At 34.2% G+C, this 17,170-nt stretch overlaps 1 protein-coding gene across 1 annotated transcript in view; it reads right to left on the bottom strand.

Annotated features, from left to right (window-relative positions):
* The window catches only part of LOC125662623 (multiple epidermal growth factor-like domains protein 6), a 51,688-nt gene that overhangs the window by 17,637 nt on the left and 16,881 nt on the right, over positions 1–17,170 (bottom strand). Inside the window, exons 10-24 of the mRNA XM_056147733.1 lie at positions 13,587–13,685; positions 9,706–9,793; positions 9,228–9,332; positions 9,039–9,128; positions 8,858–8,920; positions 5,219–5,650; positions 4,329–4,751; positions 3,932–4,066; positions 3,684–3,821; positions 3,314–3,457; positions 2,122–2,236; positions 1,823–1,899; positions 1,525–1,727; positions 1,029–1,116; positions 437–510 (exon numbers count right to left, since the gene is read on the bottom strand). Coding sequence (XP_056003708.1) covers positions 437–510; positions 1,029–1,116; positions 1,525–1,727; positions 1,823–1,899; positions 2,122–2,236; positions 3,314–3,457; positions 3,684–3,821; positions 3,932–4,066; positions 4,329–4,751; positions 5,219–5,650; positions 8,858–8,920; positions 9,039–9,128; positions 9,228–9,332; positions 9,706–9,793; positions 13,587–13,685 — 2,274 coding nt within the window. The remainder of the gene's footprint in view (positions 1–436; positions 511–1,028; positions 1,117–1,524; positions 1,728–1,822; positions 1,900–2,121; positions 2,237–3,313; positions 3,458–3,683; positions 3,822–3,931; positions 4,067–4,328; positions 4,752–5,218; positions 5,651–8,857; positions 8,921–9,038; positions 9,129–9,227; positions 9,333–9,705; positions 9,794–13,586; positions 13,686–17,170) is intronic.

Consider the following 17,170-nt stretch of genomic DNA (forward strand, 5'->3'; position numbering starts at 1 on the left):
TTAGTCTACAAATACAAAATTAGTATATAAATGCAAAATTAGTATAAAGTTACAAAATTAGAACACCATCGCAAAGAAACAGGATGGCTTTACGTTACCCACGGTCGACACACACACCTTTTAACACTTTCCTCTCTTTTTTCAATAGCATTTGAAACTTACCATCTTTGATATTGTTCATCTTTTTGTAAGGAGGGGTCTTTTTCTTGCTTTATATAATTTAATTTAATTTTGTGTTATTAATTTTTGGGAGGCTTTTGTTTTCTTTTCTCTCTCTCTTTTATGCATATTTCCTTCTTTTTATTCATAATTCGTTTTCATTTTTTTCATTGATGTATTTCTTATTATTTATTATTTTGGGGAATTGTTCTGATTTACTTTGAATATGTTTGAGAAACGGAAACGAATCCATTTCACACAAACACATTACACATACCTTGATAAAATTGGCGTTGATGTAGTCAGACTTGTGATGTTCATCTACATTCAGTACAACTCGGGAATGGTCATCTGACAAACATCATAAAATGAACGGTGAAGACAACGAAAAATAATCAATCTCCTGACTCCTATAGGAGAAACCAAATAGAAAGTTGGGCAAACACAGACCCCTGGACACACCAGAGGTGGGATCAGGTGCCTAGGAGGAGTAATAATACCCTGTCGACCGGTCACACTCGCCGCTTGCCCAATATCTTGATCGGGTAGACAGATTAGCCGTTGTCAAAATCAGTGCATAAAGAACGCTCAAACAATATCACGTTAACAGTGCAATTTTTCTTGACGTCTATATTAGTATGATTTCGTTAATTCTATGGACAAAAAATTGAATAGTTCCTTTATGTTTGTTATATGAAAAGTGAAGATAATGATCAACGATCAATAAAATAGCTGCTATAAAGAATACAAAATTGAAAGTGGGATAAACATGGACCTCTGACAGAGCAAGAAAACAATACACGTGTATACATCTCTGAACACGTACTTAACACATATATTTCTCTGACAATTAACATAAATTAACTTACAAGGAAAAGTGGTCTTAAATCTGTTTTTTGGAATATTTTCAGGATACTTTCCAACGACACATAGATGTTCCTCTCCATTTGGTATTTTCTATTGAGAAGAAAAAAGGTGAAGATAACGAACAGTGATCAATCTCATAACTCCTTTAAGCAATACAAAATACATAGTTGTATGTGACTCCATATTAGAAAACATTCAGTTTTATTTAAATTCATTTCACATTTCAATATTGAAATTCAGTTAATCCAATACTGTAAATTGCCATCACTATACTTTGTCCGTAGCCTATGAGTGACTAACTGCATCACGGGAGTGAAACAGGGTACTAATGCTTATAAAATCTACTTAAATGTATATTTGTATAATCGAATTATTCTGTAAAATCAAGTTGAAATGGAAATCTGTAAGATCGGCATTTGTTTCAGAGATTGGCTTATGTCTATAATATCGACATTTGTTTAGGAGATTGACTTATCTATATAAAGCAGATCGTCTTACATTGAATTCCTCGACAAACTCCTTGTTGTCATTAATCCCCATCACTCTGATAATCTCTGGCATGTCTACTATCCGGATGTCCTTACAGACTGAGCATGCGTTGTAGTATACATTCTCCTCCAATGCTACGTCATAAACATTGTTCACGTGACCAAGTGGAATGTTGTTAACACTTTCTATATTTGAATACGTCATATTTCGTGCTGCAGATGGAAAAAGAACTTGTATATTAATGGATTACGTAGTACACAATACGATGTATGTACATCTGTTATAATTGATTCGATCGTTTTGTCACCTTTTATACTTTCCACATCCGGTTCCCGGGATTTTGAACTGTCTCTATCTCGTGTATTTCGTCTTCTTTTAGATATACTAAATACCAGTGAGAAAAGAATAAAGGCATAAAGAAATATCACAGCGTAAAAGAATGTTCATTAAAATACAAAAAAGAGAAACAACACGTCTATATAACCTGATAGTCATCTGTTAACTGACATTTACATTACCTTGAACTTCTATCAAGACTTTTGACACACCGTACATACAAATCTACACATGCATACAGAGATGCATATGTTAAACTATTTTACTCACCGGAAGAGATATATCAGAAGAAAGGTCGCCAACAGTACAAGAGCGATAACTGCTCCTACACTTCCGGCAATAACACCAGTCTCGCTTTCATCTTCCTTAAACGCTCCTACAAAAGCTGGTAGAAAACATCAAAGGAATGATTTCTCTGAATATGTACATGAATAATTTACTATACATTGCACGTTTTGTTTAATAAACGTAATGTTAGAATCCCCTATAAGGAACACGTGATTTTTTTAAAACACACATTTTTTCAAATAACCACCAAATAGTAAATCAATTTTCTGAACCATTAACAATTATCTAAATCTTCGTCACTGCTATATCTGACAGAATTTTAGATCATAGAACATTTATGATGTCACTTTCCTTACATATTTCTTTACTTTTTATATTGATATAAATTTAGAGTAATTTCATTGTTGATCTTGAAACAATATATTCAGCATCAAAAGGATTTATTCCACAATATGCTTTCACACTGATACTGGATTCACGGGTAAATTTAACCTATGCAGAGTTTGACACGTATTTTGCATATTCACGTACAACACAGGTCGTGTATTAGTATTACTATTAGACAATACAGATCGTGTAATAGTATTACTATTAGGCAATACAGATCGTGGAATAGTACCACTAATAGGCAATACAGATCGTGTACTAGTACTACTATTAGACAACACATATCGTGTACTTGTACTACTATTAGACAACACAGATCGTGTAATACTACTATTAGACTACACAGATCGTGTACTAGTACTACTATTAGACTACACAGATCGTGTACTAGTACTACTATTAGACAACACAGATCGTGTACTTGTACTACTATTAGATAACACAGACCGTGTAATACTACTACAGTTAGACAATACAGATCGTGTAATTCTACTACTGTTAGACTCTCTCTCTCTCTCTCTCTCTCTCTCTCTCTCTCTCTCTCTCTCTCTAAGGAATCCTCTTTTGTTGATATCATGGCATCAAACATTCTTCCTTGATAGAAATTTGGAATTACTCCATTGTTGATCGTGATATGATATTTTTCACATTAAAACAATTAATTCCACAATATGCTTTCACATTGATACAGGATTCACGGGTAAATTTAACCTTTGCACAGTTTGACACGTTTTTCGCATATTCACGTACAACATAGATCTGAAAATACTACTAATATTAGACTCACAAGTTTTACAGTTATGCCCTCCGTATCCAGTTTTACATCCTCCTGCGCAGGTTCCGTTGACGAGATTGCAATCGGCGGCGCCCTCTAGGCAGTTATCACTACAGGTATCGTTGCAGTTCTCGCCAAACGTTCCAAGATGGCATTCTGTGTGACCATAACAACAAATTGGATTTAAAGAAGCCCATTGAATTGATGTCTACCATTGTTTTGCAATATTATGAAAGGTGAAAATAACGAGCAGTGATCAATCTCATAAATCCCATTAGTAATACAAAAAAGAAAGTAGGGCAAACACAGATCCCTGGTCCCACAAAGGTGGGGTATTTTAAATATATCTTGCTTTGAAGTTATTTGAGATTGGTTAGCTTACCTTGATCACATGTTGGTGGTTGAATGCCGGGAATATTGCATCCATCACGACAGTGTCCATTGTCTGGTTTACAACCGCCGCTACAGTATCGACTACATGTCTGGTTACAGTGGAGTCCGTGTCTTCCCTCCCTGCAGACTGTGATAGAAAATAGAGACAGGGACTGACAGACGGAGAGATAGGGGAGAAACCAGAAGGAGAAAGCTCGTCATGGCCGTTAAGATATGACATTATGATATAACACATACCTTTTTCACATTTAGGGCCCTCCCATCCGGCCTTGCATCCATCCGTACAAATCCCACTTCGTGTACAAGAGTGATTGGCACAGGTGGTACTACAGTTATTTTCACAAGTTTCCCCCCAATAGCCATGGTCGCACGCTAGAGGTTGATTATAGATTAATTATTATGCATAGTGTGTTAGTAATCATTACCCAGTATATATGCTATTTGACAGTTTTACTGATTACTTTCACAAAAATACTAAGCCGTTTTGCATTAAAGTAATCGTTTGTATAAATGCACAGGGTATCTCAAAATATATCTCAAATTTTCAGTTGCTTCTTAAAGATAAAGCATGTAGAATATATATTTTAGAATAATGTGTATGTTTAGTCCAATTGGTAATGGATATTATTCTTACCATCACATTTCTCTCCCTTCCAACCAAGCATACAGCCTCTACATTTTCCATTGTTTCTGTCACATTCACCGTCCGCGCACCTGCCACACGTGTGATTACATGCCTCCCCATAGTAGCCCTTTAAACAACCTTGGTTACAAAGTCCATTTTCTTGATCGCATACTCTTCCAAAACATCTTTCACTGCAATAATTCCTACAATATTTGCCAAACATTCCTTCTATACATCCTTCAGTGCAGGCACCATCCTGTTGATTGCAAAATACCCGACATGTATTGCACTGGCTGTCACATTTTCTTCCATAAAATCCACGTTGACACCCATCACAAACTCCATTTTCATTGCATACGTTCCCTAGACACCGCTGCGGGCATTCTACACAGTTAGAGATGGACTGATTTTTGTACCAGCCCTGTTGACAATCTTCAAGAAGAAGAAAACCAAAGCAATAAAGGAAAAAGCAAACGAATTGCAAATAAAGACTTCACAGAATATCCTGTTAATAAAACAAAAGTTCGAAAGTACAAAAACTACATTTATAGCGGAAGGTGAAGTTAACGAACAGTGATCAATCTCATAAATATCACCTTTCTTTAGAATGAATTCAATTATTGTTATATCATATGCACTTGCACTTTTTTCCAGGGGCCTATATCTAATTCCAAGTTATTGTGCAATGCTACATGTATGTGTGATGGCTATCTTATCCAGGTCAGGAAATTCTGTATCATCTCAGCCAAAATGCCAAAATGTTCAACCAGTGAGAGTTGCGGCCTTCTAACCCATTCCTTTACATGTAGATCTACTCCTGGAGGAGTTCATTGTCATTGTACTGAATGTTGTTAATGGAGGGAAATATTCATCAAATTCAACGAAAAGTTTTAACTTACTCAAACACATCGGTCCGTCCCAGCCTACGTCACATCTCGGGCATGTTCCGGTAGATCTATTACATCCTCCGCCCAAACAATGTCCACACTTGTCAACACACTCCTCCCCGAAATATCCCGCATTGCAACTGTTTATACACGCCCCGTCCTCTTGTTTACACGAACTGTCACGGCAACCTGTAGCACATCTCTTCCTGCAATCTCTACCGTGGTATCCAACACGACATCCCCCGGGACACGCACCGTCATCACGGTCACATGTATCACTTATACAATTTCCACAAGTGTGGCGACATTCGGCGCCAAAATAACCCTTTTCACAGCTAACGCACTGACCATTTGACTCGCATCCTTTTCGGGAGCAGGTACTGGGACACTTCTTACAACGTGTGCCTCCAACATCGGTGTATCTGTACCGCCCGACTTTACATACTGCAATGTTAAAATGTCTATAGCTGTAGTGATGCTACTTTCAGTTTGAAGATCATAAATCGTTTAGGCGATGACACGCTTGTATGGGAGAAGAGAAAGCAGAAACGTTTTAAATCGTCTGATTTAGATGATTTTTTTTTTCAATAAGCAAAGACATATGGCAAGCCCCTTTACTATTTATTCGAAAAATAAGATATCTCTTTAAATTAATGAGATATCTCTTATTTTAAAGAGATATCTCTTTTAAATGAGAGATATCTCTTAATCTTAAGATATATCTCTCTAAATAAGAGATATCTCTTTCACTGAGAGAGATATCTCTTTCACTTAGAGATATCTCTTTCACTTAGAGAGATATCTCTTATAATTTAATAGATATTTCTTTCACTTAAGAGATATCTCTTTCACTTAAGAGATATCTCATTCACTTAGAGAGATATCTCTTATACTTTAAGAGATACTTCTTTCACTTAAGAGATATCTCTTTCACTTAGAGAGATATCTCTTATACTTAAAGAGATATCTCTTGCACTTAAGAGATATCTCTTGCACTTAAGAGATATCTCTTTCACTTATAGAGATATCTCTTATACTTTAAGAGATATCTCTTATACTTTAAGAGATATTTCTTTCACTTAAGAGATATCTCTTTCACTTAGAGAGATATCTCTTATACTTAAAGAGATATCTCTTGCACTTAAGAGATATCTCTTTCACTTAGAGAGATATCTCTTATATTTTAAGAGATATCTCTTTCATTTAGAGAGATATATCTTTACCTTAAAGAGATATCTCTTTTACTCTGAGAGATATATCTTTTACTTTGAGAGATATATCCTTCACTTAAAAGAGATATATCTCTAAGAATTCCTAGAGAGATATCTGTCAAAGTATGAGATATCTCTTTAATCGTTGAAAAAGAGATATCTCTCAAAGAGAAAGAGATATATCTTTCCAATATTTTTATTAGTTTGAATAATTAAGTAATTCTCCCTAAAACGGAAGCCCGCCAAAGCAAATTTTACCATGATGGCTGGGGTGTTGCTAAAACGCGGAACGGAACAGAAAACGGAAAATATATTATGCAATAATGTTATGAGAAGGTCAACATTTTGCAAAATCAAAAGGCTTATTATAAACAAGGAATGCAGAAATTACAGAGAGAACAGGAAGTCATCCTCAGAATCCACCATTTGGATTTCATATTGATACCTCATACTAATGCGGTATTATTTATTTTTACACGGTGTTTTTTTGTTTTTTTGGGGGATGAATGTACTAACAGGCGCCTGCTTAATACATGTAATTTGCATAGTAAGTTTTAATAAAAAATATCAAACAAGCGCCTAGCTGTTGGCACCATCTTTTTTTCCGGCTTTGTCATCCCTCCCCCCAGATTTTGACAGTATGTTGTTATACAAATGAAGAAAAAATAAATAAGGTAACATATACTGAAAAAGACTTGAATTATAATTCAACCCCTTTCAAATTCTATTACTTTCTTCCGCTCTGGCTGGTATGGTGAAAAAAGATTTTATGAGCCCATCCAATGAATAAAAGGTACCCCCCCCCCCCCCAAAAAAAAACAGTATTGTAAAAGATCAAATAATTTTTTGAACAATTTCCCCCAAACATAGCCTTTTTAAATCGAACATGCTTTTAATCGAACTACATATGTTTAAGATAACTGAATTTGAATTTGAATTTAGTTCTACACCTGGTACAATATACATTTATGTATCACATCAAATTTTAAAGCGAACGAGTCCGGTGAAGAAAAACGTTTTGCCTCATTTGGGATGAATCTATGTGAAAGTTCGTACATTTACAGATATCCTGCGGATTAGTGTTGAAACTGAAGAGATAAAGCAGGAAAGAAAGATTGAAACAAAACCAATGTTAACTAGGGTGAAGTTTACGACCAGTAGTATTAGGAATTAACAGATTTATTTCATAATATATGAAATAGCTATAAAGCTTACACAGAATTTATGCTTGAATGGAATTAAAAGTCATCTCATTAAGACTGTTAAGCTATACAAGTGTTTAGTTTAAAAATTAACTGCCAGAAGTCCTTCCTATTCAGGATTGGAGTGCTGCGGTTACTAAGTCTCCTGTTAGTTAAAAAATGATAAATCAAACAAAAGATGTTTAACTTGTTGACTAAATAAGATCATGAATTATTATTGTTTTATACATATCACACTCCTTGTTGTAAGTACACACATACACGGTATTATATGTAAATACGTGTACATGTGCGTTAATGACGTTTTGTCACGGGGGGGGGGGGAGATATGTATTATAAACCACATATGTTCTTTTCATTCTCTACCCATAGGTGTCACTGCTCGCTAACACCTCTGTCATTGCCGAAATTTCGAAATTCTTGTAAAATGCCTTGTAAATTCTTATACTAAGCAAAGTTTAACTAAATTCGCTTAATCAATTTATGATGCAAAATTTTAAGATAAAGTAGTTTTATCGCTCGTAAACAATTCCCAAATTGTTGATTTTAACCAAAATGAATCCCCCCTCCCGATTTTTACCGTTGTCTTATCTACATTAATCATTCTAATTCTTAAATTCCGTTCCGTTCCGCGTTTTAGCAACATCCTGATGGCTGCAATCCCGTGGGAAGATTTTACTTTTACCGTATGTGAAAGGTATACATGTACAGGTGACAAAAAACAAAGACAATAAATTGATGAAATATGCGAGCTAGACTAGATTTCGCCTCTCGGTAACTTGACAATGTTACCCCAATCACCTCTTCAACCTTTCCCGCCATTTGTACACTAGAAGTATTTTGCTTGGTTAAAAAATAGGGTTACATCATTTCAATGACAATGCAACAGGGAGAAGTTATTATGGTCACCGGGGGGAAAAATCTAAAGAGATATATCTCTAACTTAAAGAGATATCTCTTTTTACATCAATAGAGAGATATTTCTTTATGCTAGAGAGCTATCTCTTTCTCTCTGAGAGATATCCCTTTAGCTTTGAGAGATATATCTCAAAGAGAAAGAGATATCTCTTTTGGTTAAAGAGATATCTCCCTAGCGTAAAAAGATATCTCTCTAACTTACAGAGACATCTCTTTAACTAATAAAGATATCTCTCTTATTTAAAGAGATATCTTATTTTACGAATAAATAGTAAAAGGGCTTGCCATAAAGATAAGGCAGTTCAGCTGTAACACTATACCTGTGTTTCTTGGAGTCGTTGGATTAAATTGTCCTGTTGAAGACGGTGTTGTCTTTTGGGAAACTATTAACGAAGCCACAATTTGTCAATGTTTTATCATATGTTTTGATTGGTACTTATATGTTTTCAGCAAAACTATTTGTCAGTACTCATCCATAGATTTGTAAACAAGCACACGTACCTGTACAAACTCCGCAGTGTTTTCTACAGTACACATCATACTCTTTGCAATCAATAGAAGGACAATCTACATACCAATCTTCACATCGCTCTACATAAAAAAAATTATCTACTTCATATTGTGCAACTCACATTAATGGGCATTTTCAACGACAACAACAACAATGATAAATAATGATTATATGCAAACCTGGACAAATTCCACAATATTTCTGACATCTGTTTCGGAAATTCAGTTTAGCACATTCCGTTTTTTTATAACGTGGGCAAAAATCTTCATCTCTAATACAGGTACCTAGAATTAAACGTAAATATCACACAACACGGCACAACTATGTACACATTCACCCACCAGGGGGCGCGTTACCCAAGTTTCTCATACAGTGCGAGTAGCGTACGGAACTCTGGGTAGAGAATGGTATACGGGGTTTGCAAATACTTTCCCCTTTTTGTTTGAAAATTTTGATCAAATAGCGTCATTTTCTGCCATTTTCGGTAATTTCTTTTTATTCGTCTTACTAAATACAAGTTACCCTTGTCATCCTAAAATCGAATACAATTATTTTTGTTTCAACTTTAATGTACATATATTTCAATGCGAGTACCAGTATACTTGTTACAAATAAGGATAGATAAAACAATAATATATTGTAATCGTATTTACAAACCTGAAATTTGGGCATCTATTAAACCTTGAAGGTACAACCAAATAAAACCTACTGGGAAAAATGGCGAACATCTTAATAGTTCTTCCATCTGTAAAGAGAATAAAACAGTTTTTCATCTAACAAACGTACATACATGTATATGTTTCAAACATAATACAAATTCTTTTTGCTAGAACGTAGTCCATGCTATTTCAAGAGTTATTGATAGTGTGTACAGTTAAAACTACACATTGTCTAATACAAGATGTGCTAACCAAGACGTCCTAAGAATCTATTTAGTTTGATATTCAAGTGAATTTGAGGTTAAATGATACTCACAACTTGAGCACATGACTTGAGAACTTCCTATTTTAATTGTCTACAACGATCATTTTTATCCATTTTAGAATTAGATAACGGGAGAGTAATTTTCCCCGGAACCGGAAGGAGGGTGACTCAATAGCCAGTTGACATCGCAAAGTCCAAAGAGTATTCTCATCTGACATTTCAGTGTTATTCTGTCATCATTGTTACTAACAGTTTTGTTTGTAAACTTTCCAATACTTTCCATATTTTATCCCCCCCCCCCTTAATTCCCATGCATGCATGCTTTGTTACCGCCTTTCTCTAAATTCTTAAGTCAATCCTAAATGATTTGTGCATAAAACATTTCACTTGTTTTATTTCTTGTATTTTGCTCAAATTGCTCACCATCCCGATTATACAAGAAAGGGACAAGACACCTTGATGTTAATCAAAATACAGCTCGTGCACTATACAGTAAAAACTAAGAAAATGCTATACACTACATCATATTATTTTTTTTTTATTTGAATAGAAATGTATTTGAATGATATGAAATAAAATTATATGCATTGTTCGAAACTAAAAGAAAAAGATGAATACATAATGTAAATCAAATGGACCAATAGTGCGGGCTGAAAATTCGCGTCATAAGCAGACACCTGTATGTCGAATTATTACCTTACGGACTGGCGTGTGGGCGGACAGGAATTCTGTACACTGGAAATCTACATGGTTAGTTTGTTGTATATTGATTGATTGATTCGACGTTGTTTAACGTCCCTCTCGAGAATCTTTCACTCATATGGAGACGTCACCACTGCCGGTGAAGGGCTGTAAAATTTAGGCCTATGCTCGGTGCTTATGGCCATAGAGTAGGGAAGGGTCTTTATCGTGCCACACTTACTGTGACACGGGACCTCGGTTTTTGCGGTCCCATCCGAAAGACCGCCCAGCAGAGGATACTGGGGACCTATTCTAACCCGGATACCCACGATGATTAATGAAATTAATTCTAATGGCAGTGAAAATGGCTGTGATAAGTGAAAGTGCAGACGGATTTTACAAATTTTAATCAATTTTAGTTTATGAATTGCGGTAAGAAATATCAACTTAGAAATAATATCTAATGTTGCACATTCTATGTAATATCCTGTTGTAGTGCACACTCATCCTGTTTCGTAGTACAGTGGCAGGGCCCGGCTAAAATTCGCTCAAAAATGATGAGGCATTTATCTGAATTCATTTCTGGATATCTTGGAAAGTATGCAGAATTTCGGAATGAACTATAGCAGTAATGTAGAGTCATTATGAATAACTGCAATGTACGGGTATATTGATATATATTAATAGAATGTTGAATTTTATATCGTTTGGTTTTTTGTTTTCTCATCGGCAAACTTGGGTCCCCTATATTAAGAGTTCTATATATTTATTCTTTGATAGTAAATCGAACTCAAGTGATTTAGATAAAATTACCATAAGGTACCTTTGAGTGAAGGGATACAAGTCTTCTAATATAGTGTAATCTCCCTTCCCAAGGGGAGATAATTAAGAAATACTCAAACAGGGGTTAAACGTTTAAGAAATAGCTATAAGAACAAAGAAACCAGACAGATGCAGAAATATTGCTTCTATACTCAAAATTAAATCTCAACTCTCAACTCTCCGGGGCCAGGCCACACAAGGAGCACTGAAATTAGCATCGGTAATATATTGATTGACTGATTTTGACTAACTCCGTTTACTTGATCAAGGTTCACGGCGGGTATGACCGGTCACTATGGGATGCTTACTCCTCCTAGTCACCTGATTTCACCTCTGGTATATTTAGAGGTTACCAACTATCTATTTTGTATTGCTTCTAGGTGGTATGAGATTGATCACTATTCGCTATCTTCACCTTTCAGTGGAACAATTTGCAAAACTTTTTTCTTTAAGATCCACGGGGATACAGATAGTAATATATTTCTTTTCGTTTTTCAAATAAAATAAAAATTGCATTATGTTTTTAACAATGGTTAAAGGTACTGATTCACGATTTCCCCCAAAATTTTCTTTTTCACTTTTAATGATCAAAGTCTACCGTGTAATGTGTTTAAAAGAGTTCACATAAAAATTACGGTTATACATTATCACAGAAGCTCATTTTAGAGAGTTTATTATTTGTTTTGTAAACAAAGATTGCGGTATGTTATTGTTTATGAAATTGTCAAAAGAAATGGATATCGATCTAACTTTATTATATCGTTCACATTTCATAGCAGTTTTGGGGTAAATGTGTCATCTAAAAGTTAAAACTTGTGACTATGCAAAATAAAGATGCTTTATATTACAAAATCAATATTTCACTTGTTTGTTTGTATACATAAAAAGACTCGAGTCTTTGTTTACATAACACAGATTTAAGGCTAAAATATTGCTTTAATTCCTGCATTCAGAAGGTCAAAATTTGGATGTCAATATGAAATGAGTTATATTTTTAATGTTTACCATCAAAAATGAAATGTAGTTTTATCAAAAATCGTGAACCAGTCCCTTTAAAATCGTTTTAGTATATATACAAGTTCACATAATTACTATGCAAGTAAACGCATGAAACTCGATGAAACCCGCGGATTTTTTATTTTCAACTGAGCAATTGTTCATAAATAAAATGAAGGTAACTAGCAGTGATCAATCTCATCAATTTTCATAAAAATACAAAAGTAAGACTACTACAAACACGGAACAATGAACGCCAGACCGGGGGGGGGGGGGGGTGTCAGGCGTCTACAGGAAGTAAACACCTCCTGTGGACCGGCCACACCCGCCGTGAGCATCTTGACGAAATCTTTTGAATTCTTGAAATACTTTATTGGGAGAACTTATTTTTTTTTCCAAAAAGCCTTAAAATTTGCATCATTGTCAGGCGTCTACAGGAAGTAAACACCTCCTGTGGACCGGCCACACCCGCCGTGAGCATCTTGACGAAATCTTTTGAATTCTTGAAATACTTTATTGGGAGAACTTATTTTTTTTTCCAAAAAGCCTTAAAATTTGCATCATTTTTATTAATTTCACCTTATTAAAAATGATAGAAAATAGTACAAATGACTAAATAGGAGACATATTTCAAGCCCTATAAAATTTGTGAAATCCAGGACCTTCTGGGGGATTGTCCCCCTTTGTCCCCACCAGAGTTTCGCCCTGGACCCAATGGGGGCCTCTAGGCGCCACCCAGACCTCATAAAGTGGCGCTCCCCGTAACTGCAATTCCTGGATCCGCCCCTGATAATATAGTCAGTAACAAATAAATGAGAAAAAATAGATAGGTTTCAAAGAATTATATATCAAAACAATGCCGATTCTATAAGCAAATTATGTGCAAGTAACCGGGGGATCACGTCTATCATAAAGCGATATTCCTTTATGAATCATGGTCGACCATTACCATTGTTATGCTTCGCCTTGTCTTAACTTCGTGCCCGAATTCTTAGAATTTTGTAAACAATGGTGTGGTAAATGAAACAGCAGAAACGCGGTCAACTTTGTTTACATTAATTAACCTAAAAACGAAAATCTTTCTTAATGATTCTCTAAGAAATCTAAGTACTTACCAACATATGTTTTCTTGTACAAAATAGATCAGTAATCTTAAATCCTTCTCGAGCAAACAGGAAGTAAAATTGATGGAAGTTTTGATAGAAAGAATCTCCCTAATTTGCAATTCGTTTTATAATTAATTGTCTGTGTTCACTCGTGTGGTAAGTATGTAAATAAGCACAGGTCGGATCACTCAACAAGAAAACAGTTAAAACAATGACAAACTGAATCATTTCTTACAACCGATAAATATTTCATCATAACGTGGATTATCAAAGTACACTGTAATTAGAGATCGGATTAAGGCGTCTCAATTCTTATCATGGTTTCTATATAAGAGAGTGTCGTACATTTATAAGGAAGTTCCCTATATTCAGAAATAGATAGGCGTGTCCTCTTAATGTAATCTTCAAAATAAAAGAGCATTTCCTATTGTATTATCCAGGAAATTGCATGTGTGTAAGATAAACTAATAAATTCTTTATGCTCATACTATATTTAATCGTCCATCAATCGATCGGTCTCTCTCTCTCTCTCTCTCTCTCTCTCTCTCTCTCTCTCTCTCTCTCTCTCTTTCTGTATGTGTGTATAATTTAAAGGAATAAAATCCAAAATAATCACATAATACTCAATGATAAACTGATCTCGATTATTATGTTGTCATTTTGGATTTTATTCTTTTTAATCATTTCATAACTATACGTGTCGAGTTCTTCATTCATTTTTTTGACATTATATATATATCTGTGATACGCTCTCTCTCTCTCTCTCTCTCTCTCTCTCTCTCTCTCTCTCTCTCTCTCTCTCTATATATATATATATATATATATATATATCTCCATGGCTATGCTACTCTCTGTGAGAATGAGACACTTTAATAATTACAGGCCTTTCTCAAGCCTACTTGCTTCCTTGTTGTATTTTGTGTTTCGTTACTGCTTATAGCATGGATGTTTGTAATGCTGATAAAAAAACAACAACAAGGAATCAAAGTGGAAAAAAATGATGATGATATTCGAGAATGATGTATTCCTGTATGTCCAACTTCAAAGTCATAGAAATAGAATAAAATCACTGGAGTTTTCAACTAAGGACAGAATTGATAAATCAACCCCACAAGGTCTTTAACCTTTCAGGGGGGGGGGGGGGGGGGGTCCTGGTTGAATTCTACTTTTTATTGTTCGCTTATTCAGAGTATCATTACAGTTATATTTTTTAGCCTGCTCAAATGAAATCAGAAGCTGAAATTGAATACAACAACAGTAGCAATATATTAAAATAAGTTTAGAGACCAAAATCGCAGCGCAACCAAGACTTGATGGGGGGGGGGGGGGGGGATTGTTCTTGACACGATTGTTGTGCAGCTGATTTTCTTTAAGTAAATCTACTATGAAGGAAATGGTGACGGAGAAAAAACGATATCTGCCAAAAATATCACCCTCACTCAACCCTTTCTAAGGATTGGACCTGTTTAGGATTCTCCTTGTCCTCACAATCATTACATTCCTACGACGTCTGCGTTGACAAAGTCTCACTTTGGTGTAAGTAAATACACTTGAGATTCTATTAGAGATTGCTATTTACCAATTTTGAGATTTTCTGAGAAATCTCAACCATTTTTCTCAGCTGAGTTCAAATATATTTTGGTGGCACGCATTTTGAGAAAATTCTCAAATGTGAGAAAAAACTCAAAAACATATCTGGGTTTGAGAAAATATTTATTTGGTGGCAGAGTTGGGTGAGAAAAATTTCAGATTTGAGAAGATCTCAGTGTTGGTGGCCCCGAAGCCTGGTTTATTTAGGTTTTCTGGGAAATGGGGTTTACATGCATTAATGTTTGAAATGTTAGAAATATGAATAGCATATGTCAATTTTGTGATTTTAGAAATTATCAGGTTTATGGAGCTCCATCTTAGTATAACCCTCAGATACAAGTACATCAGTATGAATCAGCTTTTGGGTTATATCCATCCCCAGAAAACTTAGACACGCCCATTTTTCATGTCAGTGTTAGTTTTTTCAGTTTTTCAAACTTAGACACGCCCACTTTTGATCTCGGTGTCAGTTTTTCACCGTTTATCTTTATATAAGTAAGTTGTATCTTGATATGTTTTACAGAGCTTATCTGAGTTATTCTATCTCAATAAATGAAATAAAAAACAAATGAAAAGGCGAAGATCAAAAACAGTGATCAATCTCATAACTCCTTTCAATATTACGATATTAATAATAGAGCCAACATGGACCCCTAGGCATACCAGATTCAGAATTAGGTGCTAGGAATAAGCAAAGAAATAAAATAACATTAGGTAGATAAGATAAAAATTGATAAATATAATGAAAATATAATAAAAACACATAAAAAAGATATATGAAATGAGCAAAGAAATAAAATAAAATCAGACAAAAGTAATGAACGTATAATAGAAATACATTAAAAAAGATAATAAATGAAGTAAGATAACTATAATGAAAATATGATAATAAATGAAGTAAGATAACTATAATGAAAATATGATAATAAATGAAGTAAGATAACTATCATGAAAATATGATAATAAATGAAGTAAGATAACTATCATGAAAATATGATAATAAATGAAGTAAGATAACTATCATGAAAATATGATAATAAATGAAGTAAGATAACTATCATGAAAATATGATAATAAATGAAGTAAGATAACTATAATGAAAATATGATAATAAATGAAGTAAGATAACTATAATGAAAATATGATAATAAATGAAGTAAGATAACTATCATGAAAATATGATAATAAATGAAGTAAGATAACTATCATGAAAATATGATAATAAATGAAGTAAGATAACTATAATGAAAATATGATAATAAATGAAGTAAGATAACTATCATGAAAATATGATAATAAATGAAGTAAGATAACTATAATGAAAATATGATAATAAATGAAGTAAGATAACTATCATGAAAATATGATAATAAATGAAGTAAGATAACTATAATGAAAATATGATAAAAATAAATAAGAATTAATGAAATAAAATTATAAATATGAAATAAATAAGATCTTAAAATTGAATATGTAAATAAATGAAAGATTAATGGAATTGATAAATAGGAAATAAAAAAATGTATAAATTCTACACTGGCTTACACTATCCAATCACAAAATTTTCAAACATTCTCTCTCTCTCTCTATCACTCTCTCTCTCTCTCTCTCTCTCTCTCTCTCTCTCTCTCTCTCTCTCTGTGTGTGTGTGTGTGTGTGTGTGTGGTTGACGCGTGAATTGTTTGTATCTGTTGTGGACAATGGATACGTAGTGTGGTAAAACGTACAATTATTCACTTCCGGTTTTCTTTATTTTTGATATTCTATATCCTGATCACATTAAAGCCATGACCAAACAACAAGTCGTATTGGGTCGTCACTAGTATCTATTTTCCAAACAATAATTCCGATATCATTCTTTAAATATTTTAATTACTAAATCCCTTCATCATTCCTTGTCTATTATGTGTCTGAATCAGATCGCTATTATCTGCTATACCAGGGTTCAAAGTCCAGTGAAATAGATTAAATATTCTGCATGAATAATTGTACGTCAACAGTTT

The sequence above is a fragment of the Ostrea edulis genome, chromosome 8 (assembly GCF_947568905.1).
Source record: "Ostrea edulis chromosome 8, xbOstEdul1.1, whole genome shotgun sequence".
In the NCBI taxonomy this organism is placed as follows: Eukaryota; Metazoa; Mollusca; class Bivalvia; order Ostreida; family Ostreidae; genus Ostrea; species Ostrea edulis.